At 38.6% G+C, this 24,879-nt stretch overlaps 1 protein-coding gene across 2 annotated transcripts in view; it reads left to right on the top strand.

Annotated features, from left to right (window-relative positions):
* Positions 1 to 23,025, top strand: part of LOC6037926 (protein white) — a 29,118-nt gene extending 6,093 nt beyond the window's left edge. For both annotated transcript variants that reach the window (XM_038248102.1, XM_038248101.1), the window contains 5 exons: positions 1,213 to 1,353; positions 16,510 to 17,444; positions 21,790 to 22,120; positions 22,183 to 22,543; positions 22,603 to 23,025. In XM_038248102.1, coding sequence (XP_038104030.1) covers positions 1,291 to 1,353; positions 16,510 to 17,444; positions 21,790 to 22,120; positions 22,183 to 22,543; positions 22,603 to 22,988 — 2,076 coding nt within the window. In that variant the 5' untranslated portion in view covers positions 1,213 to 1,290 and the 3' untranslated portion in view covers positions 22,989 to 23,025. The remainder of the gene's footprint in view (positions 1 to 1,212; positions 1,354 to 16,509; positions 17,445 to 21,789; positions 22,121 to 22,182; positions 22,544 to 22,602) is intronic.
* Positions 23,026 to 24,879: the final 1,854 nt, after the last annotated feature.

The following is a 24,879-nucleotide window of genomic DNA, read 5'->3' as shown; positions in this document are numbered from 1 at the left end:
CCAGGGCCGTTTAAAATAGGACCAGAACGGGGTGTTGAGCAGAGCTGAAAATGTCAGGGGTCCTGACGCGAAAATCGGCGACGCATACACGATTTTTTCAGATCCATTCACTGAACCGCAAAACCGTGACATAAACAAACCCGACTCAGTCGTGAGTGCCCTAGCTCACTGAGCAGCTGCAATGCGAGGCAGTAGTCGACCAACGCTCATTCGACGTTGCACGCACACACATAAAGAAACAAGTTTTTACACAAAAAGTCGGTATTTGTGCGTGGAAATGTAATTTTGAATATAAGTTATGGTTGTTTTAAGTGTTTTGCACAGTATAGAACCATTCAATTGTTTAAAAATAGTCAAAATAGTGTTTAGAGAGGATTTTACGAGTCAGTCATACGACACGAATTGAGTGAGTGTAGCTCATTTTTTCACGTCTCTCATTCTCCAGCAGCCGACCGGCACGAGTCAGGCGGCAGTGGTTGAACGGACACAGTAGGCTTACAGTCAGATGCTAGCAGTGAACTGACATTTTGGTTTGCTTCATGTGTACGCTGGGTTGGAAACATTTTGCAGGCCTGGTGTTGAGTGCGGCCACGGATCATTGGATCCATTTCTGGAGTTTTTTTTTTAAAGGTCCAATAAACCAAATTTTCAATTTTTGCTTTTTGGGTGTTTTTAGAACCGCCTTGAGTCAGGGGTATTCAAAAACACCCAAAAAGCAAAAAATGAAAATTTGGTTTATAGGACCTTTTCAAAAAAACTCCAGATTTCTTCTTATTGTTGCATTGCCCCAGGATGCAATCGCCAACCGGTCAGATTGACTGAAATCGGTTCAATCAATTACTCACTCAGGAACTAACTAGAACGTGTTGTATTGATTTGCGCACGAATAAAACAATAATAAAGTGTTGCACACTAACGCCCCAGTTACCCCATTGAGATTAAGTCGTGATTATTCGCGCCACTGAAAAGCGTATCAGCCTGCGGCGTGACTTGGATTTTGTTTTTGATTCTTGCGGTTTTTCAAACTATGCTAATTAACTTAAACATATAAATGTGTACTTGTTACAAAGTATTGGTTCAACGTTCTGCAAATCATGTCAGTTTGAAGAATTTCTAAACATCTTTCATTCACAATTGGTCAGTGATCCGTTATACATGCTAGGACTAATTATTACAGCATTCCTTATCATCTCTCCCTCTTTTCATTCACAGATTTGAGAGGAATTTTCCCGAAAACCAGCGAGAGCAAAAAAAACGAGTAGCAAAAGACACGCAGATAAGCCGGAAATCATGACAATTAATACGGACGACCAGTATGCTGATAATGAAAGCAAGAGTAACATCACATCAAGGGTAAGTCAAACTGAGACTTCTGGGCGGCTCAATATTTTTTAGTCTTAATGTTGTGAAACTGATAGGCGAGTTTCAGACAACCAACAGCAAAAAACCTAAATCTGTACCCATAAAAAATCTTCTTATCGCGAAAAAGAGAGGTTTTTCGTTTCTTTTTGTACAAAACTGCATACCTGATTAGACTTACTTGGTAACGAGCAATGAGATTCTTCAGAAAAACATAATAAAAGTATAGAAAAGTAGAAATTCAAGCATGGTTGCGCGATTGTGGTTCCTTTCGGTTGATATCAATCCTGATGCTAATGAACTTGAGCATATTTATGAGTAATATAACATCGGCAAGCGAAGCCACAAATGCTGACTGGCTAAATTAAATCGTTGAAACATCCACCGAAGCAATAATGTGGTCAGGCTATGATGTTTTTTTTTTTTCATACTTATATGCTACCCGAGAATCACCCAGAAAACGTGCGTAACTTTATGCTCAGAGCTTAAGGGATGGGAAAATATATGCTTACGCGAGAACCTTCAGTCCAGACAGAAGGCGAGAAGGGAAATGTTTTGCGTAAAAGCAACTCAAAGAACACCAGCAACATTGTGGAACACACAAGTTTGGTATCGACTTACCAAACGTAGTGGCTGGGGACATTACAAACCACTACCACTGGGTTCATTGAGCAAGAAGTTAATTTGTGAATTAAATGAAAACTGAAAAATAATGAGAGCATATCAGAAGGATAGGACACAAGCAAAGTTATTCATTAGGCATTCGAACAAGTATTTTCAAAAAAGTATTTTTTTGCAATTCCGTCGTGAAACTACTTACTTTTCCTGTCATTCTTGAACGACGAAATAGCCTACCTTTCTGTACCAAAAATAACAGAATCGAATAGCAACACTTTTCAAAATAAATGCTGAAAAGTTCTACTTTTCAGCACTCAAATGGGTGCTGAAAAGTTGAACTTTTCGGCACTTGTTTCGAAAAGTTGAACTTTTCGGCACTTGTTTCGAAAAGTAACACTTTTCAACAGTTTTTTGATTTAAACGATTCATTGACAAAAAAAATGAAAATTTGACATAAAATTTCACTCAGTGTGTGTTTTTTGGAATTGCAAAAAATGTTGTATGGGACTCGTTGCAAAACTTGATTTTTTCAGCACTCTTCGTATTTATCCAACTCGGTGAACCTCGTTGGATAAATGTACGACTCGTGCTGAAAAAATCCTCTTTTTGCAACTTGTTGCATAAACTACTATTTTTAAATTGAAATTACACTCAAACCCCGGTGGTTGGTCACTTTTTCGTTTGACACTTTTTTAGTTTGTACCCCGTTGGTTGGTCAGAATCTATGACATTTCCCCGAAACCCACATTCCCGAAAAGACATTTCCCCGAATGGCCACATCCCCGAATGGCGACTTCCCCTAAAAACCATTTTCCCGAATGGCCACTTCCCCTAATTTTCCACATCCCCGAAAATCATTTTCCCGAATGACCATATCCCCGAAGGCCATTTCCCCGAACGCCACTTCCCCGAACCCGGTCAGGCGGGTATGCCCGTTGTCCAGAACCGCGCGCGCTGTTCTAGACAACGGGCATACCCGCTTGACCGGGTTCGGGGAAGTGGCGATCAATGAAGTATCATGTCCACAGTTTTTTACGAGCGTTTTATTCCAGCTTCACTTAAATTTTGAATATTTTCCAAGTCTGTGGAGTTAAAGGATTCGAATTCCGGATTCTGAGATTTAGTTACTCCAACTGCCTTTCAAAAAGAACTGACTCCGCCGAATCCAACAAAAACTCCGACTATGACAAATTATGTAGAGAAGGAGAACATCTTGACCAGAGTACACGCAAACGGCGGTCGCATGATTGTGATGCATGGCGGCATGAAAGTATATCAGAATCTGCATGAAAACAGTCCTCATGCATTTTTTGCGATATAGGGGTACACTAAAACATTCGATTACGCTCAGGCGTTACGCTTTTTGTTAGGTTTATTTCTCGAAAACAATGCTGTTTGGGTGGAACCACACCACCGTGTAAGATTTGAGTAAAACCTCTTGAGCGTGCAAAACAACCACAACAAACTGTCAGTTTGCCACCATAAACAATAAAGAAACCAACGTTTAGAGTTCGCCACGCGTTTAATTCCGTTTCCGACCAAAATCCGAACATTTATGGTCCTTCGAGCAACCGGATAGCAGATCCGACCCAACATGGAAGCAGTCACCGCGAAACGGAATGTGCTTTTCGAAAAGTGAAGCGCGAGCTCGAAACTGCGAAACGCGTCAAGTCGCAGGAGCCTCACTTTGCGAGGTTAGGAGCGCCTGGAACGGCTCCAGCAGCTGGGTAACAATTTCTTCGACGTCCAGGACGAGATTGAAGACTCAACCCCGAAGGCAACCCTGCAATCACTGATCTCGGTCTTCGACTATCGGAAGGAGTTCGAGGATCGCTACTACGAGGCGAAGTCGATTTACGTCGAACTGGATGAAGGATCCGTTGCGAGCGATGTCACGGACGTTCAGCCGGCGAATAACATCCAATCTACTCTGGCGGCGCTACTGCAAACACAAAGAGCGCTACTATCGAACCAAGCGGCTCAAGCAGCCCAACTGAACCAGCTTCAGCAGGGCAGCCAACAGGCGGCAGGCCAATCCTATCCTGCACAACCCGACCCTTTCATTGACGTGCGGCTTCCTCCAATCGAGATTCCTAAGTTCAGTGGCGACCGCAAAGCCTGGCGTTCCTTCAAGGATCTCTACGTCAGCACCATCCACAGCAAAGAGACGCTGCGGCCGTCGCAGAAACTGAAATACCTGAAGTCGTTCCTCGAAGGCGATGCAAGCACCCACGTAAGTTCGTTCGACATCTCGGACGCCAACTACCCGCTGGCGTGGGAAAAACTCCTCAAACGTTACGACCAGAAGAAGTACACCGTGTTTGCGCTGGTTAAGGAGTTCTTGGACCAGCCAATCGTGTCAGACGCAAACTTCGACGATCTTCAGAAGCTAGTCACTACGTCAGACGAGGTCATTCGACAGCTCGACACCCTTGGCGAGCAGTACCAGACACGAGACTCCTGGCTGATCCAGCTTCTTCTGGAGAAGATTGACAACGAGACACGAGCGCTCTGGGCGCAAAAGGTTGTCAACATGGATAATCCCACGTTCCCGGACTTCGTCAAGTTCCTGGAAGACAGATGCGATGCCCTCGAAATCTGCTCGTCATTCTCCCGGCAATGCACCGTAGATGGAGATGCAGCTAAGAAGAAGATGAGCAAGCAGCCTCTCAAGCCCGCAGAGAAACCCATCCAGAGCTACGTTGTGACCCCACAACACTGCCTCAAGTGTTACAAAGCACACAATCTTTTCCAGTGCTGCGAATTCAAGGCGATCAGCGTCGCCGACCGACTGGAGTTAGTACAGAAATCCAAACTGTGCTTAAACTGCTTGAAGCCATCGCACACGGTGAGATCATGTTCCTCGAAGCGATTCTGCAAAATTGATGGATGCAGGCAGCGGCATCACACACTCCTCTGTCAACACGACGACAGCCCGGTAGCTACCGCAGCACTTCAAAGTCAAAGGCAGTCGACGATTCCGGTCCAGCAACCGGCCACGGAGACTCAACCACCGGAGGATTCGAGTTTGAAGTCTGATGCTACTGGTGATCCACCCGCCAAGACCACGGTTCTTCCTACTGCCCTCATCAAGCTTCGAGGTAAGCATGGCAAATTCCACACGGCCAGAGCAATGATCGACTCGTGCTCCGGTGCATCGCTGATCAGCGAAGTCTGTTTGGCGCGCCTTGGGATCAACCGGAGCAACACTCGATTCCCGGTGACCGGAGTGGCTGGAACGCAAGCTGGAACTACGCGAGGAACGACGCAGTTGGAGATCGCGTCCCGTTTCAACAACGATGTAATTCTGAAGACGCAAGCGCACGTGCTCGAAGTGCTGGCACCCCCTACACCGCACCGAAGCGTTATCTTCAAGCAGACGAAACTACTAGAAGGACTTCCGCTGGCCGATCCCGGTTTCAACCAAGCAGGACAAGTAGACGTCATCCTTGGTGTCGAATTATTCTTGCCGATGCTTCAAGCTGGACAGATCGTAGACGGGGATGGCTTGCCTGTTGCACAGAAGTCGTCGCTCGGCTGGCTTGTGGCTGGCAAGCTCGAAGAAGAATCAATGCTGTAAATTCAACTAACGTCCCCCTTCGTGCAGCTGGATGTCAACGTCGAACCTCAGGGTGGAACTCAAAGTTCCGGAACACTGTCAAAGAATTGAGGCTACTGCCTCAAGGTGGGGAGGATGTTTGGGTGGAACCACACCACCGTGTAAGATTTGAGTAAAACCTCTTGAGCGTGCAAAACAACCACAACAAACTGTCAGTTTGCCACCATAAACAATAAAGAAACCAACGTTTAGAGTTCGCCACGCGTTTAATTCCGTTTCCGACCAAAATCCGAACAAGTGCAATGTTTCTGCATTCTTTTGAAATCAATTTGTAGATCTGCACAAGACGTAAAAAGATTGCAAAAATGTTGCGTCGTTTCAGAGAAATCGACGAAATACAAAGCGTAACGCCTGAGCGTAATCGGGGGTTTAAGTGTATGACATTTTTGCCCGTTATCGACAATTATCGACATTACCGACGGCTTTTTGGTTGTATTACACAAAAAAAACCCTTAACAGAACGAGGATTGAACCACCAACTTCTTGGTTAATGATCCGACACGCTACCACCGCGCCATGGACGCTTGATGAAATGTGAGTGAAAGAGCACCAACATATTCTTCTCTTTTGAGTGTTGCTCGGGGACGGGCCAGCATTATATGTGTTGGTGAAAACTGCAGATCGCTGAAATGTTTACACGCGGGCAAAAATGATCTACGGGCTTGCTGCAAAAAATGTTATAAAATGTGACATTTCCTGCAGCAAATCCACTGTTGCAGATTTTGTGATATATTTTTCCTTTGGGTGACATATTTCTAATGAACAAATCTAAATAGCTGCGTGCTGCTTAATACATTTGCCTATTGTTCTCATTTCGTCGCAGTCGAGCGGACTTGTCGTACGTCGATTTTGGGCCAAATTAAATTAAGAAAGCCATTTTGGGCAGCTCACAATGCCTCATCTTTTGACCTACATAGATACCCAAAATTCGATTTCAACTCAATTCGTCTCGTGCTAACTTGACACACTCTGAAAATTGCTGTAAGTGCGACAACTGGCCAAAGAAATTTCAGATCAGAATGCGTTTGATACACGTACATGCCCGACTACCGTGAACGTTTGTAATTATAACTCGGGACCTCAGTAACCAAATTCAAACAAATTCAGGACAATGCACAGAATGGTCAACCAAATAAAACGTGTTTGTTATTGTTTACATAGCGTGTTCTATTTTTCGTTTATTCAAGGTCAAACACTAACACGCGTTTTTCTCGGAACGTCAAAAAGCGACAAACGACAAGATAGCAAGACAGCGTCGATTTGATACATTGATCATTTCGCTTTTTTTTGCATTTAGTCGAAAATCAAAATACAGTCCAGACTCGGTTATCCAAAGGCCTTGTCAAAAGTTCACTTCGGGTAATAACCCTTAAACTACTTTAAAGTGATTTAGTAATTTTATACCCAAAATGGCGGTGATGAAATATTCTAAAAAAGTCCATTTTGTAATTCAATAATCAACTATTTAGATTTAACTAAAAAGTTAAACAAAATCTAGAACAAACTGATTCCAGCGCTTCGAGTCGTCGCTTAAAGATATCGTTGCTGTGCAATCTTTACCACGTGGATACCGTTTTGGAAAATTGTGCTTTGCTGAAAATTGCCCATACAAAAAAAAACTTTTTTATTGAACGTGGATGATCTCGAAACCACGTGGTTAATGAATGGCCTTCTTCGGTTATCTGTTTTCTATTTTTTCCATATTTAAAAAAAACACGTAGGAGAGTTTAATATTAAGGTCATACTTTTGTAAAAATATCCCTAAAAAAACAATTTAGTTTATATCTAAGTTAATATCATTCGGGAAAATGGAACTTTCGAGGAAATAACCATTCGGGTATGTGTAAATTCGGGAAAACGACAGTGCGGTAAAATGGCCATTCAGGTAAATGACATTCGGGGATATGGAATTTTCGGGAAAATGATTTTCGGGGATGTGGAAATTTCGGGAAAATGATTTTCGGGGAAATGGCACTTTCGGGGAAATGATTTTCGGGAATGTGGAATTTTCGGGGAAATGATTTTCGGGGATATGGGATTCGGGGATGCAGGGTTGTTAAAATATCAAAATATCACCTCTCAGCAACTACAATTATCTCGCCTGAATATTCATGCCCCAAATACAACTGCTCTTCTCTCTTCATTGAAACTCTCAGCGCCGAACATAGCCGAACACGTTTTTGTGTTTGCCCACTCGCGATTGACATTTTCCTTTTCTCTCTCATTCTCGCTTCCACGATCATCCTACCGCAACAGCGTTTAACCACAAAAGCCGCCACAAAACCAATTTTGCAAACGCAGTTTGAAGGGGCGTCATGCGTGGTCGGCTCCTAATCACCATCTCGCGTTCTCTCATTGCAGTTTTCGGAGAGGTTGAGAGACTCAGCGGTGAGAGCGCATAGTCGAGGAAAAGGGAAGGAGTGATAGAGAGAGAATGACATCGCTGGGAATCACGAGACACAAGAAGAGATCTCACAAGCTATAGTGACGGCCGCTATACTCTCGGATATTTTTGGTGCAGAGATAATCTATTGATAGCTTTTCTATCACTCTTTTGCAACACTGCGGGGATGTGAGATTCGGGGATAAGGGATAAAACCATTTGACGTGTAATCGCTTTATAAAACTTGCACACACTGAAACGTTCCCAAATTGATTGAAAGGGAAATAATTTTAAACAAAAAGCCTTCACGGGCCGGTCTTTGGGCATGAGCTATTTCACAATGTGAAATTAGAATGTTAAAACACAGTAGGTTATTTGTAATTTTCAAATTTCTTTCATCCCAATTCGTTTCATAATCCACGACACAGCGCTTTATCGCGCATGATTAATTACGGCATGGTTTGTACTAACCGCGCAAATCCAGTGCCTCTCTTATCAAAACTGCCTTTTTTGCATTCGATCCTGATGCTTCCTACTTCTTTTCCCGGCCAGATCAGAATGAAACCTTGAACGAGGGTCTCTTTATCTCTTGATTCTGGTCAACATCGGACTGGGAACTGACCTAACGCTCGCAGCAGAGCCTGGAGTACGGCTTCCCAGTCCGGTGAAGTTGTCTCCGAAATGCCTGAATGCGTTTCTTCGTCAGCCAAGTAGCAGCTCGCGTCTCAATCACAGTCATACAACCGGAACCGTCTGTCTGTCGCTGTTCCGACCGAAATCGATGAGCGGAAACTTCCGTTGAAAGTTTGTAATGTACCGCGTACATGCTCGTGTGCCGCCGGTTCCTCAGAACACGTTCAAAGGAAACAATAATCCGTTCTGGAGAAGAGCCTCCTCGGGTAATGAACGGATCAGGTTACAAAGTCACTTTTTTTTTCTTCTTCTTTGGAGGGATTGTAAGGCGGAGACTTGCGTTATGGTTTAGTCTGTTGAAAAAAGGACATGGGGTTTTGGACACGTTGGTCGGCTGGTTTGTTTCGTACCGTTTAGAGAAAGTGGTTAAAGGTTAGGAACATATTAGAATAATTTGATTTTTTTCTTCTATTTTTTGTCTCCCCCTTCGCGCTTTTTTCTCATTTCTACTGAAAATGTTGGCTCGAACCTCGAGTTGATTTCGCTCGATCTCAAGCAAACATTTGAAGGCAAATCCTAAACTAAATGTGTCTTTTTTGGTCTCCACATAACAAAATATCAAAAAATATAAAAAAAAACTTCGTGGGGATCACCGTGCTAACTTTTATCAAAATTTCAGGTTCATTTTTTTTGGACTTGTTAGAAAGGTCTTTTAACCCTCTCTCGCCCATGGTTACTCCAGAGCACCAAAACTTTGAACTCAAATATCTCGGAACTGACACAACTTTTTATGGTGCTTTAAGTTGCAGGTGTTCATGTAGAACATCTCCCCAAATTTCATCAAATTTGGTTAAGCACAAGCAAAGTTACAGTGGGAAATGTAAACAAAAATGGGCCAATTTTAGGGAAATAAATAAGACCTGTTTTCGAAAGCCCGTAAAAATTACCAAACACAAAATTTTATAAACAAAAAATGTTTTGCTATCATTTGAACCTTGGACAAGAACCCCTGTGAATAACATTGTGAGTTTGGACCGGTTTTAAGTGTTTTTCAAACTTTTTCATTTGGTGCACCAAAGCACCACCTAGGCATATGAGCCACTAAATATTCAGGAGCACTTTTTTTCTAAATAACAGAAAAAGCTTATTTTTTATCAAAACAAAAGTTTATAAACGTTTTGACTATTCATAAACAAGACAAAACATTGTTATTAGACCAATAGTTGTATTATTTTCCTCATTTTTCATGAAAATGGTTGTTTGTGGGTTTTGAATGAGCCAATCAAAGAAACCTGAAAATGCAGAGATTTTAGAATTTGTAGTTAATACTTCAGAAATATGGTCTTACAGTAAAGAATAAGTTGTTTTTAACACATTTCGAAGCGTTTTCAAACAAATGAACCAATAGATTTGAAGAAAACGAGATTTTGTGGTTTAAAAAAAAGTTGCTCATCTTCCTGATGGTGCTCTGGTGCACCACTTCAAATTCGACTTTTTTGCCCCAATTCGATGTTTGTGGGTCAAAGTAAAGTATTTCCTGCATTATTGTACCAAAATTAAGGGGTTACATACATGTAGAAAATCACAAAATTTTATATTACAGATTATTTGATAAATCCACTCAAAACATGATTTTGAATCACTCCTGAAAGTTTCATGAAGATATTTCATGATTAAACCAGAGACGCATCGAGCTCTACAGGCTCAATAAAAACTCCTTACCTGCTCTGTATGGTAGAACAGAGCTAAGCTCTGTATGCAGCGAACAGAGCCAGCTCTGTATGGGGAAAAATAATATTGATTTGCATATATCTCAAAAACGATAAGTTTTAGAAAGTTGACATGTTCTAGAAAGTTGCTGATACCAAAAGGTTCTATGTTATTGTCTCAGACGTCATTACAATTTGATTGATTTTAGTTGTGCAAAACAAGAAAAACTATTTATTTTCTAAGATACAAGGTATAGAATATTTTTGTTTTCGACAAAGTTGCTCAACTACCAAAATGAACAACTCTCTCGAAGACACCAAAGCTCTATCTTCAATAGATACCGAAATAAAAATAAAAACTATTTTTATAATAAATACTGCTTGCGACAAACACAAAGCGACCGCGTCGTAGGCACAGGTAATATGAGGCATGTTTGGTAGAGATCGTCTGAAGTGAAAACTAGTATAGCAGAGTGTTCATAGAGAGTTTTTATGTTAAATGCTCTCGTCTGGATGGTTGAAAGAAATTTCAGATAAAATTATACAAATTCATAAAATTATATTCTTTTTATTGTACTGGTAAGTAATTAATATTAGAAACAACAAAATTATTGCACAGCTATTTTTATGTTTGTCTTGACAAAACAAATGTTTAACAAAATTACAAGTGTTGTACGCATGTTAAAAAAATAAAAACTAAATCTTCTAACAATTATTTTAATTTTATAAAAAGAAAATTAGTTCACATAAGTTTAACCTTATAAAGATTTCAGGAAACTTTTCTATTTTATTTAATTCAACAGAAAAAACTATATTTTTCAAGCAAGATAACCAAAAAAAAGTTTTAAGCTCTAAATAATCTCTATGATATTTTTTTACTTTTTGTCACCTTTTTTTTAATAAAATAAGAAAATGAAATTAAATAGCAAAACCATTTTTTCTTTATTTCTCAAGCCAGGAAATCAGTGAAGAGTTTCAAGCTCTAAATGCTCTCTATGAAAATTTGCCATTTTATTACCTGTATTCTAAATATTTTTATTTTTCAAACAAAGGAAAGCAGTGAAGAGTTTCTAGCTCTAAATGCTCTCTATGGAAATTTGCCATTTTATTACCTGTATTCTAATTTTTTTATTTTTCAAACGGGTCTAGCTCATTTCCCCGAATGACATTTCCCCGAATGCCATTTCCCCGAAAATCATTTCCCCTAATTGGTCACATCCCCGAATACCACTTCCCCTAATCATCCACATCCCCGAATGCCATTTCCCCGAATATCATTTCCCTAATCGGCTATATCCCCGAATGCCATTTCCTAATCGGCCATTTCCCCGAATGCCATTTCCGAAGTGACACTTACGCCAATTGCCGTTAATTTAAATTTAAAATTACCCGAATTTGCATATCCCTAATCATCATTTTCGCTAAAGCCTTTTCCATGACTAACAGTTATTTTCTTTCTCAATTTACGAACAAACAGCTTTTCGGGTATGCTGTTGATTAAATGTTGTAAATTGGGTAGTAAAGCCCTTTGTCAATTTTTATGAACAACGGTAAGAAACACGATTAAAAACAATTTCTGATAACTTTTTTTCTTAATTTTATGCAAAAAAAAAGTTATTGACAAGACAACATTTTTTCGATGGATCAACTATGGCCCCCCTGGATCGAGCTGTCAAGTAGGAGCTTTTCTGCCAAGAAGGGCCGTGAAGTGAATTTTTAGAAATTGAATTAAAAATCCATTTTAAATCCTTTGCGATCGTTCAAAGGGTCATTGTACTTAGTAAAGCTTATTTTTCTTGTGAACAATAATATCACAAATTTAAGCTTAATTTTAGGACCCAATTACTAAATTTTTTGTTGTTCAATTAACATTTGTGTTCAACTGCATGATTAGATGTTGTTTTTGAGAAATTTGCAAGGATTTTTTTCGAATTTTGTTCAAAAATGCAAAAAATCGAACAAATAGTTACATAAGGCTGGTACAAATTTTTGTTGATTATACTTTTCGCCAAATCCCAAACCAGCAATGTGAATAAAATGATCAGTGTGAACTGGGTTCTACTGATACGGGGTACTACGAAAATCGCACGGTATGTTTTTGAATCATAAAAAATAACAAAACTTCCATTGCATTATTATTATCATGTCTATAAGAAAAAGGTATTTGTTTTGAGAATATATAAAAAAAAAACTGTAACAATATTCATTGTATTTGAATGAATAGTACCAAACCTTCTAACACCACTTCCCCCCTAAAATGCTACGTCTATTCTGAGTGAAGCCAAAAAGAAAGTTGATCATTCAAGGCCAATACGAACCTTTTAAGAAATATTATATGTAGTTTGATGTGATAAAAAGTGCCATCATTTTTTTTTTCTTATAGAGTTGTCGATCTTCTAGATATCAATAATTCTCCATCTATCGATGAATTCTTCAGTCCCTGTTTGCTTTAAAAATCTCTTCCGGTTGTCAATAATTTCAGTTTTCATGGCTTGCACAGACATTTTGCTCGGCGAAACGAAGCTTTAAAGGGTGTTTGAAATTTGTGTGTTTTTGTTTGATGGACGTTGCCATGATTCTCTCCCATAGCTGGGTATCAAGAAAAAAATATTTTCAATCGAGTCTTCATTTTGCATCGTTCTGTAATCTGATGATTCTCTTCCTCGACGGTCCCTTAGATATTGACAAGCAGAGAGTCGACTGTAAATGCGATTTTGAACGCGGTCAAGCCGAATGCCTGGTGCCCAGGAGCGCGCGCTCCGGGGCACCGGGCATTTCGGCTTGACCGCGTTTGGGGAAATGGCGTTCAGGGAAATGACTATTCAGGGATATGACTAATCGGGTAAGTGGCATTCGGGATTGTGGCCCATTCGGGAAAATGGAATTCGGGAATGTGGACGATTAGGGGAAATGGGAAATTCGGGTAAATGGAATTCGGGGAAATGACTATTACGGGAAGTGTCTTTTCGGGGAAGTGGCATTCGGGGAAATGTCCCTTCGGTAATATGGGTTTCGGGGAAATGTCATAGATTCTTTTCAAACATAGGAAAGCTGTGAAGAGTTTTCAGCTCTAAATCTATGGAAATTTGCCATTTTATTACCTGTATTCTAAATATTTTTTTTATTTTTCAAATTAAGTAAAGCAGTGAAGAGTTTTTAGCTCTAAATGCTCTCTATGGAAATTTGCCATTTTATTACCTGTATTCTAAATATATTTTTTATTTTTCAAACAAAGGAAAGCAGTGAAGAGTTTTTAGCTCTAAATGCTCTCTATGGAAATTTACCATTTTATTACCTGTATTCTATTTTTTTTTTATTTTTCAAACATAGGAAAGCTGTGAAGAGTTTTTAGCTCTAAATGCTCTCTCTATGGAAATTTGCCATTTTATTACATGTATTCTTTTTTTTCAGGAAATCAGTGAAGAGTTTTTTGTTCTAAATGCTCTTTATGGAAATTTTGCTATTTTTTTTCTCACTACAAGATTTTAACATCAATTGAGTTGAATAATGTAATTAAATTTAAGTTGGACAAAATAAATCGATAATATATTTTATTGTCGATTATGTTTTTACTAAATTTCCATAGAGAGTATTTAGAGCTGAAAACTCTTCACTGCTTTCCTTTGTTTGAAAAATAAAAAAGTATTTAGAATACAGGTAATAAAATGGTAATTTTCCATAGAGAGCATTTAGAGCTAAAAACTCTTCACTGCTTTCCTTTATTTGAAAAAAAAAAATATTTAGAATACAGGTAATAAAATGGCAAATTTCGGTAGAGAGCATTTAGAGCTGAAAACTCTTCACTGCTTTCCTTTGTTTGAAAAATAAAAAAATATTTAGAATACAGGTAATAAAATGGCAAATTTCCATAGAGAGCATTTAGAGCTAGAAACTCTTCACTGCTTTCCTTTGCTTGAAAAATAAAAAATATTTAGAATACAGGTAATAAAATGGCAAATTTCCATAGAGAGCATTTAGAGCTAGAAACTCTTCACTGCTTTCCTTTGTTTGAAAAATAAAAATATTTAGAATACAGGTAATAAAATGGCAAATTTTCATAGAGAGCATTTAGAGCTTGAAACTCTTCACTGATTTCCTGGCTTGAGAAATAAAGAAAAAATGGTTTTGCTATTTAATTTCATTTTCTTATTTTATTAAAAAAAGGTGACAAAAAGTAAAAAAATATCATAGAGATTATTTAGAGCTTAAAACTTTTTTTTGGTTATCTTGCTTGAAAAATATAGTTTTTTCTGTTGAATTAAATAAAATAGAAAAGTTTCCTGAAATCTTTATAAGGTTAAACTTATGTGAACTAATTTTCTTTTTATAAAATTAAAATAATTGTTAGAAGATTTAGTTTTTATTTTTTTTAACATGCGTACAACACTTGTAATTTTGTTAAACATTTGTTTTGTCAAGACAAACATAAAAATAGCTGTGCAATAATTTTGTTGTTTCTAATATTAATTACTTACCAGTACAATAAAAAGAATATAATTTTATGAATTTGTATAATTTTATCTGAAATTTCTTTCAACCATCCAGACGAGAGCATTTAACATAAAAACTCTCTATGAACACTCTGCTATACTAGTTTTCACTTCAGACGATCTCTACCAAACATGCCTCATATTACCTGTGCCTACGACGCGGTCGCTTTGTGTTTGTCGCAAGCAGTATTTATTATAAAAATAGTTTTTATTTTTTATTTCGGTATCTATTGAAGATAGAGCTTTGGTGTCTTCGAGAGAGTTGTTCATTTTTGGTAGTTGAGCAACTTTGTCGAAAACAAAAATATTCTATACCTTGTATCTTAGAAAATAAATAGTTTTTTCTTGTTTTGCACAACTAAAATCAATCAAATTGTAATGACGTCTGAGACAATAACATAGAACCTTTTGGTATCAGCAACTTTCTAGAACATGTCAACTTTCTAAAACTTATCGTTTTTGAGATATATGCAAATCAATATTATTTTTCCCCATACAGAGCTGGCTCTGTTCGCTGCATACAGAGCTTAGCTCTGTTCTACCATACAGAGCAGGTAAGGAGTTTTTATTGAGCCTGTAGAGCTCGATGCGTCTCTGGATTAAACTGAGTAAGAGACGATTTAAGTTCAAAATTTTGCCATGCGCAAAGCGGGCTGTCAAACTTTGTTGGCGTTTTTCTCTAAACCCCGAGTTGATTTACGGGTGCCACGATATCTCGAGATGGGAAGGACCAAATTGGCTAAAATTTTAGGTGAAGACTCTCAAGATGTATCCCGTGTGCATGACGAAGCCCAATTTTTAAAATAAGCTTTTTTAAAAAATACAAAAATCAAAAACAAACGGTTTTTTAATATGAAAAACACAAAAATATTTTTATCTTTTTTTATAATAAACTTTTTGAGAATCGGGCTTCGTCATGCACACGGAATCGGTTTAACGAGTATTCACCAAAATTTTGAGCCGATTTGATCAAGACTGTGTTGAGATATCATGGCACCCGTTTTTTGAACCTGCTAACATAAAATTGCTATATCTCGGCAACGATGCAACCAAATATCTTCAAATTTGTTTTGAAAGTAGGTGAAAATGTATATTTTAATGACATGAAAAAAGAATTTAAAAAAAGTTGAGGTGTGTGCTCATACTAACCTCTGACTTTTTTGCCAATATACATGTATGTAACCCCTTAAGCCATTTACTATTTTTACGATAAGCAAACAGCTCTGGGCGTTAGAGGGTTAATTAAAAACAAGTATAAAATGACGGGTTTTCTAACAAATCTTTTTTCATTCATTTAGTGAAAATCGTTTTTAAGCATAACTCTACTTTTTGGGATCATCAAATCTGAATTGACAATGAAAACTTTTTGCAAATAATCAGGTTTATTGTTTGTAGTATGAAACACGAAATTTTGTTTTCTCTTTTTTCCATTCTGGCGTTCCATCTTTCGTACACTAAACTGTAGCGACTAACGTACCAATGCACCTGGCGTTTGAGCTGCGAATCGAGGAATTACGACTTTCCTGCCACTTCTTATGTAAAGTGTGATTTAATTTTCTACCCCCTTTTATTCTCTTTTTCTCCTTCTGCTATGACCTGGACTAACTTATGCCATCCAAAATGCTTGTATCTTTGTTCGAAAAGTTCAATTTAGCCAAACTTAACTAATTGATGTCCATTTCTTCCGAACTCTTCCAGCGCTACAGCTCCAGCAGCTACCCGGAACCGGACGACGGCATCAACCATGCCGCGACGGACGACAAAGCCACCCTCATCCAGGTGTGGAAACCGAAGAACTACGGCTCGGTCAAGGGCCAGATTCCGCAGCACGATCGGCTGACGTACACGTGGAAGGAGATCGACGTGTTTGGCGAGATGCCGGGCGACTCGAAGAAGGAATCGATCTGCAACCGGCTGTGTTCGTGCTTTTCCCGCCAGAAGAAGGACTTTAACCCGCGGAAACACCTGCTGAAGAACGTGACCGGCATGGCCAAGAGCGGCGAACTGTTGGCCGTGATGGGCAGTTCCGGTGCGGGCAAGACCACCCTGTTGAACGCGCTGTCCTTCAGATCACCGCCGGGGGTGAAGATAGCGCCCACGTCGGTGCGTGCCCTCAACGGAATTCCGGTCAACGCCGAGCAGCTTCGGGCCCGGTGTGCGTACGTGCAGCAGGACGACCTGTTCATAGCCGCACTCACCACCAAGGAACATCTGATCTTCCAGGCGATGCTCCGAATGGGCAGAAATGTCCCCAAAAGCGTCAAGATGAACCGCGTCAACGAAGTGCTACAGGAGCTGTCCCTGACCAAGTGTGCGGACACGGTCATCGGAGCGCCAGGACGGATCAAGGGTCTGTCGGGTGGGGAGAGGAAACGTCTGGCGTTCGCGTCGGAAACACTCACCGATCCGCATCTGCTGCTGTGCGACGAGCCCACGTCCGGACTGGACTCGTTCATGGCGCACAGCGTGCTGCAGGTGCTGAAGGGAATGGCCATGAAGGGCAAGACGATCATTCTGACCATCCATCAGCCCTCGTCCGAACTGTACTGCCTGTTCGACAAGATACTGCTGATGGCGGAGGGTCGGGTGGCGTTTTTGGGTTCGCCGTACCAGGCGGCGGAGTTTTTCTCGCAGTGAGTAGGATTTTTATTTTTAGATTTTAATGGAGGCGCTTGATGTTCTATCTGTTCCATTGATTTTTGACCGTGAGTTTTTTTTTGCCTTCCTCACTGAGGTAAGGCTATAATCCTGCTCTAAAAATGAACTTTGTATAAAAACGTCGTAGACCCACCTTCATGTATACATATCGACTCAGAATCGAAAACTGAACAAATGTATGTGTGTATGTGTGTATGTGACCAAAAAACTAGCTCATGTTTCTCGGCACTGGCTGAACCGATTCGACCCGAACCTGTTGCATTCGACTTGGTTTAGGGTCACATAGATCGAGTTTTATACAGACTGATGTTTCGATAAGTAGTTCAAAAATTATGTATAAAAATGTGTTTTCACATATATCTGGATCTCACTTAAATGTATGTAAACTATGTCCGGGTCCATCATCCGACCCATCGTTGGTTAGGTTATCAAAAGACCTTTCCAACGAGTCCAAAACATTAAAGATCTGGCAACCCTGTCTCGAGATATGTACACTTAAGTGACATTTATGTACTTTTTTGAAGCTGAAATTTTGTACAATTGCATCATATCAGCCATTAATGGTAATAGGTGAGGAAGGCTCCAACCACAAAGGTGGATTAAGTTATTTTTTCATAAAAATCTGCTAAACTATTTAAGGCTGGTCATGCGAATATGAAAAAAAAAATACTTTGAGAAGGGATTTTCTGATAGATTTGGTTTCTTTGGCAAAGTTGTAGGTTATGGTTAGGAACTTGCAATTATTTTCTCAGTTTTGATTTGACTTTCTTATCACCAAAATTAAAATTCTTACAATACATATTTTTTATTTCCGAATTTCAGACTCAATTATCTGAAGCCTCGATTATCCGAAGGTTTGTATGGAACTTTGGATAATCGAATCAATTTTCTTACGTGGTGATTATTGCATTCGATCGTAATTTCTCGACTCACGATCAAGGTTTCTCGATTGTAATATTACGATCGTAATTTGTCGATAGTAGATTGAGATCATTCGATCGTAATTTCTCGATCTACCATTGACAAATTACGATTGACGATCGAGAAAATCTTGATATGAGTTCGAAGCTCGTTTATAAAACTTTTAAAAATTCATAATTTTCAGAAATTAAATTTCATACATCTCAAAAATTTCAAAAAAAAAATGAAATTTGTAAAAAATAGGTTTTTAAAATTAATTTAAATTTATCTTTTGTTTTTTTTTATTTTTAAGTTTTTTTTCACATTTTAAAAAAATTAACTTAGTAATATTTCACGTTAGTACTTTATATTAGGCCGTTGTAAATATTTTTTGAAGTTTATGTCCCTCGACTCTGACCAAAGTCGAGGGGGGGGGTAGTATTAAAATTGAAATTACGAGTTTCAACATTTTAATGAAAAAAAAAGTGTTTTAAAATACATTATACACTTATCCAGTTGTTTTACCATCATTAGTTTCCAAAATATCTAAGTATTGACGACATTTTTTTTTTGCGAAAAAAAAAAATTTTGCGGTGCTGTACATTGCAATTTCATAATAATTCAAAACATTTTTATAAATATACTGCAACAAAAAAATCGAATTAAAAGATAAAAAAATAAATTTAAATTCTACTTTTCAGCACTGAAATCGATGCTAAAAAGTTGAAATTTTCAGCACTTGTATGGAAAAGTTTTACTTTTCAATAGTGTTTTGATTTTGTCGGTGAATTGGCTAAAAACAAAGACAATTAACTTAAAATTCCATTCAGAGGGTTTTTTTCCGAATTAAAAAAAATATTATATGGATCTCGTTGCAAAACTAGACTGTTTCAGCACTCGTCATATTTTTCCAACTCGGTAAACCTCGTTGGATAAATGTACGACTCGTGCTAAAAAAATCTTCTTTTTGCAACTTGCTGCGTAAACTACTATTTCAATATTTGATCAAAAACATTTTGGCCACCATCTTGGATTTAAAAATTATAAACCACTTCAGAATAGTTTTGGCCTCGTACTTATGCTCGAAAATCAAATAAAATAAGACATTAGAAAAATCGTGATTCGATTACAATAGCCAATAGTTTCAGAGGTATCGCCAGTTGAACCGAATAAAAAAGTCTAATATATAAATTTGTAGGATTTTTTCTCAGCTGAGCAGTTCTCTACGAAACCGGTCTTTTTTCTTAATTTTAATTTTGATGATGTCTTCGGTATGCTCAAAGAAGCCATTTTGTATCATAAAGTAAATCTTTCCCTGTTCCTGAGGGGAACACCCGTGAAGAGTATCGGGGCCGGCATTTACAAAGCGGATTCAGTGACAGTTTATTATTAATCAACTTAATGTTAACATGTTAAGGTTACTGTTAACATTTCATAGGTTGTCTTCCTAAGGTGTCATGATAAGGTTCAGTTTGTGACGATACACTACCTTCCCTTTACTAAGTAATCGATTCCAGAAGGGAAAAGATCACCAGTTCTTTTGGTCCGAGCCGGGATTTGAATTTTGTATCATCGGTTTGTCCATAAACTTTTCCATTCTATACAAAATTAAAAATTATGAAAATTCAAAAATCTGTATCTTTTGAAGAAATTTTTTGATCGATTTGGTGTCTCGGCCAAAGTTGTAGGTATGGTGATTTTTTATTCAACTTTTTGTCACTAAAACTTGATTTGCAAAAAACCACTATTTTTATTTTTTTCATTTTTTTTTTGTTTGTTTTCGAGGACATGCCAACTTTTCAAAAATTTCCAGGTTGTGCAAAAAATCTTTGACCGAGTTATGAGTTTTTGAATCAATACTGATTTTTTTCAAAAAAAATTAAATATTGGTCGCAATAATTTTTCAACTTTATTTTTCGATATAAAATCGAATTTCCAACCAAAGAGTACTTTAGTTGATTTTGATAAAGTGCACAGTTTTCAAGTTATAGCAATTTTTAGGTAACTTTTTTGAAAAATTCGCAGTTATTCATTTTTTAGAATTAGTGCCCATGTTAGCCCACTTTAGAAAAAAATATTTTTAAAAGGCTATTGTTGCTGAGATATTTCCATGCAAAGATTTAAAAACAGGAAAATTGATGTTTTCTAAGTCTCACCCAAACAATCCACCATTTTCTACTATCGATATCTCACCAACTAATGGTCCGATTTTCAATGTTAAAATATGAAACATTCGTGCAATATTCTAATCATTTCGAAAACAATATTTTCAAAATTTTTAAATCACGATCAACATTTTAAAAGGCCCAAACATTCAATATTACGCCCTTTTGAAATGTTAGTCTTGATTTAGAAAAATTTAAGTATTTTTTTCGAAAAGATCGGAACATTTTTTTTACCGTGTATCATTTTTTTCAGTGCAGTCCTACAACCTACAACTTTGCCGAAGACACCAAAATGGCTTCTTTGGGCAACCGAAGGAAACAAAAAAGTTTCAGCTGAATTAAAAAATACAAGAAAAAATTGAATGACCGAAATCTCAGAATATTGCTCAGCTGTTAGACAATGTTTAAAGCAAGAGTACAATATTTTTAAATTGCAAAAATAACATTTTTTTAAATGACATAAAATTGCCGATAACTTGAAAATAAATTATAAAAATGTTAAGTAATTTTCGATTGCAAAATCAAATTTGCATCTACAAATAAATGTTAAAATGTTGAATGAAAATTACTTTATTTTTTTTCTTTCAAAAATCGTGCATTTTTCAAAAAATCATATTTTTCCAGGAATCATTTATTTTTTCAAAAAAATAAAATGCGGCTGTCTAAACTTAAGCACAAAAGATGCATTTTCATGTTTCCCTAAATCATAACTTCATCATCCCGGTACGAGAATCGAACTCGCGACCTCTGGATTTGGTAATCCAGCACGCCGTTAGTCGAAACCCATCCCCTACCGGTCAGATTTCTCAGTGAGTATAATTACTCTTTGAAGGGATCTGACTTTGCCGAGCCAGATAGGAATCGAACCCATCACCTTTCGCTTACAAGGCGAAACCCGTAACCTCGCGGCCACGGTAGCGCGGCGAGAAATTGAATCAAAAAAAATATTTATTTTTCGTACAACACATTGTTAACGGAATAACCTCGACGCGTGCCTTCCGACCATCGATGCTAAAGGAAGGACTGATTTTATCCTGCAGAGCAACCGCGTAACACCACTGCCCGCAATCATCAAATAAATTTTAAAACCCAATTCATGGACCTTTTCCATAACATAAAAACTAACAGTATAAAAAACACCCGAAAATTTAATGTTTTCAGTCGCATAAGTTCGATAATAATTGATCAAATCGAGTTCTCTCCATGAGTCCCCATAATGACCGTTCCATTTCTAAAAATCGCTACTTCCCCCTAGACTCGGCATCCCCTGCCCGCCCAACTACAACCCGGCTGACTTTTACGTGCAGATGCTGGCGATCGCCCCGAACAAGGAGTCCGAGTGCCGGGACACGATCAAGAAGATCTGCGACTCGTTCGCGACCAGCCCGATCGCGCGCGAGGTCGCCGAGGTGGCCGCCACGGGCAAGAACGTCGAGGAGCACTACTTCCTGCAGCCGATGGAGGGCGTCAGCCGGACCGGCTATCGGTCCTCGTGGTGGACCCAGTTCTACTACGTGCTGTGGCGCTCGTGGTTGACCGTGCTCAAGGATCCGATGCTGGTCAAGGTGCGCCTGCTGCAGACGGCGGTAAGAATTGAGCGGATTTGGGGTTGGGGTTGAGCCGGTTGAACTTCTTTCTCTCCTTCCAGATGGTGGCCACCCTGATCGGTGCGATCTACTTTGGCCAGCAGCTCGACCAGGACGGCGTGATGAACATCAACGGAGCGCTGTTCCTCTTCCTGACCAACATGACCTTCCAGAACGTGTTTGCCGTGATCAACGTGTTCTCCGCGGAGCTGCCGGTGTTTTTGCGAGAAAAGCGGTCCCGGCTGTTCCGGGTCGACACGTACTTCTTGGGGAAAACCATCGCCGAAATGCCACTCTTCATAGCGGTGCCGTTCGTGTTCACCTCGATCACCTATCCGATGATTGGACTCAAGTCAGGTTACGTCCACTATTTGATTGCTCTCTCCGTCGTGACGCTGGTGGCCAACGTAGCGACTTCATTTGGTAAGCCGATCTAGATTTCAAATTTGCCCAAAACTAATCCTACTTCACCTATCCAACAGGCTATCTCATCTCCTGCGCCAGCTCGTCCATTTCGATGGCCCTCTCGGTCGGACCGCCGGTAATCATCCCCTTCCTGATCTTCGGCGGGTTCTTCCTCAACTCGGCCTCCGTTCCGGCCTACTTCCACTATCTGTCGTACTTTTCGTGGTTCCGTTACGCCAACGAGGCGCTGCTCATCAACCAGTGGAGCACGATCGAGGAGGGCGAAATCGCGTGCACCCGGATGAACGTCACCTGTCCCAGCTCGGGCCAGATCATCCTGGAGACGTACAACTTCCGCGAGGAGGACTTTGCGTTCGACATCGGCTGTCTGTGCGTGCTGATTGTGCTGTTCCGGCTGGGGGCGCTGTTCTGTCTGTGGTTGCGCTCGCGAAGCAAGGAGTAATTTTGTGGGATTTTGCTTAAGGCTTAAGGGGAATGCTCATCACGTGTCTAGTAGTTTAGTCATTTACGTAGATCGTAGTCGTATACGAAACTCCAGTGTAATATCAATTTGTTTGTTTTTTTCTTCTTTTCTTTTTGTGACAGTAGCGAAATTTCTTCTCATTCTATTTTTATTGAAAATTCATTCAAATATATTCCTTTTACAAAAAAATATCTTTGAATTCATCAGGTGAGTTATGTGAAGAAATTTTTTAAATATCACCAACCAACAAAATTTCTGCGCAGGCTCAACTCGAGGGAAAGCATGCAGTTTGGGTCCCCAGAAACACAGCAATTTTTGGGGTGTGTCAAGAAAGCACGACAAGATTAAGGCTTCTTTCATAAGAAGAGAGACAACAATGCACGGAGTATTTTCGGTTTTTATTGGATACCCCAGGATTGAAATCGAATGTTTGGAATCTCTGAAAGTCAAAATGTGAGGCATTGAGAGCTGCATAAAATGGCGTTCTCAACTCAATTTGGCTCAAAATGCACGTGTGATAAGATAGCATGACAACGACGATTTGATCTCAAAACACTTCTGATAAATTGGTTTTAAAAAATCATGAAGTTTGATAGCATCCTGCCCTTTACAACTGGACCAAACGGGTCAAAAGTTTCATTTTTAGACAAAAGTTTGAAAGTCGTAAGGTCGAATGGACAAAAGTTCGAATGCCAAAAGGTCAAAAGACATAACGTTGAATGGACAAAAGGTCGAAAGTGTACAAAAGGTCGAATGGTCAGAAACTTCCAAAATATTCTAGAAAAAAATATTTTCTGCAGACAAATCCGGTATTTTTTTCTGTTAGTTTATCCATCCTTTTGGTAATGATTTTTTTTAATAAACATAATAACTTCCAAACCATTTTTCAGAAGTTTTCCGTTCCCAAAAAAATAATAGATTTTGTAATAATATTTTTCATAAGTTATCTTTCAAATATGAGCAACACTTAAAAAGGGGACTTTTTTAAAATTCCAAAAGCAACCTATATTCTTTATAATCATACATAATATTTTTGTGAGTTTTTCCATTCTTTGAAACATTAGCAGTTTTTTTAAAAGGTCGACTTCTATATATTTTTCAAGTTTTTTTTTATTCTTGACTGTCGTAATGTTTTTGTGAGTTTTTCCATTCTTTTAAATATGAGCAGTTCTTAAAAAAAATCGACCTCTAAAACATTTGAAAAGATTTTATTTAATTTGTGAAAACCTATTCTAGATTGTCGTAATGTTTTCTGTCAAAGCGGTTCATTTTAAAAATATTACTTCCAAAATATTGTGTGAATTTTTATTTTTTATAAAAAAAATAATGATTGGATATTTAAGTGACTTTTCCGTTATTTCAAATGAAAACAGTTCCGAAAAATGAAAAAGTTCTTAAATATTGTAGCAAGTTTTCTATCCTTTGTCAATCTATCCTTCGTGGTCCCATTAGAATCTTAGAAAAATCTTACTTCAAAAAATATAGCTGTAGGTATAGAAAATTTTCCCCCTTTTAAAAAGTCTCCAACAATCCGGGGGCAAGTCTTTATTCATTTATTTATTTTAAGAATATAGAAGTGAAATTAATAAAAATCGTTCAAAATACCTTTCCATAGCTGCTTTTCGATATTAATGCATTTAGGGTCACACATTTTTTTGTGAAATGTTTTTTTTTTTCAATTCGACCTTTTGTCCATTCGACCTTTTGTCCACTTTCGACCTTTTGGCATTCGACCTTATGTCTTTCGACCTTTTGTCATACATTCTTTTTTGTATTTTTTGTCGATTTTAGCAGAAACATTTGTTATCAGTGGCATTGTTGGTATTCTCGCGCTCTCGCGAGAAAAATTCCTCTCTCTCTCGAGTTCTCG

The sequence above is a fragment of the Culex quinquefasciatus genome, chromosome 1 (genome assembly GCF_015732765.1).
Source record: "Culex quinquefasciatus strain JHB chromosome 1, VPISU_Cqui_1.0_pri_paternal, whole genome shotgun sequence".
Classification (NCBI taxonomy): domain Eukaryota; kingdom Metazoa; phylum Arthropoda; class Insecta; order Diptera; family Culicidae; genus Culex; species Culex quinquefasciatus.
Note: the sequence above shows the minus strand (reverse complement) of the source record. Positions and strands in the feature narration are given on the sequence as shown.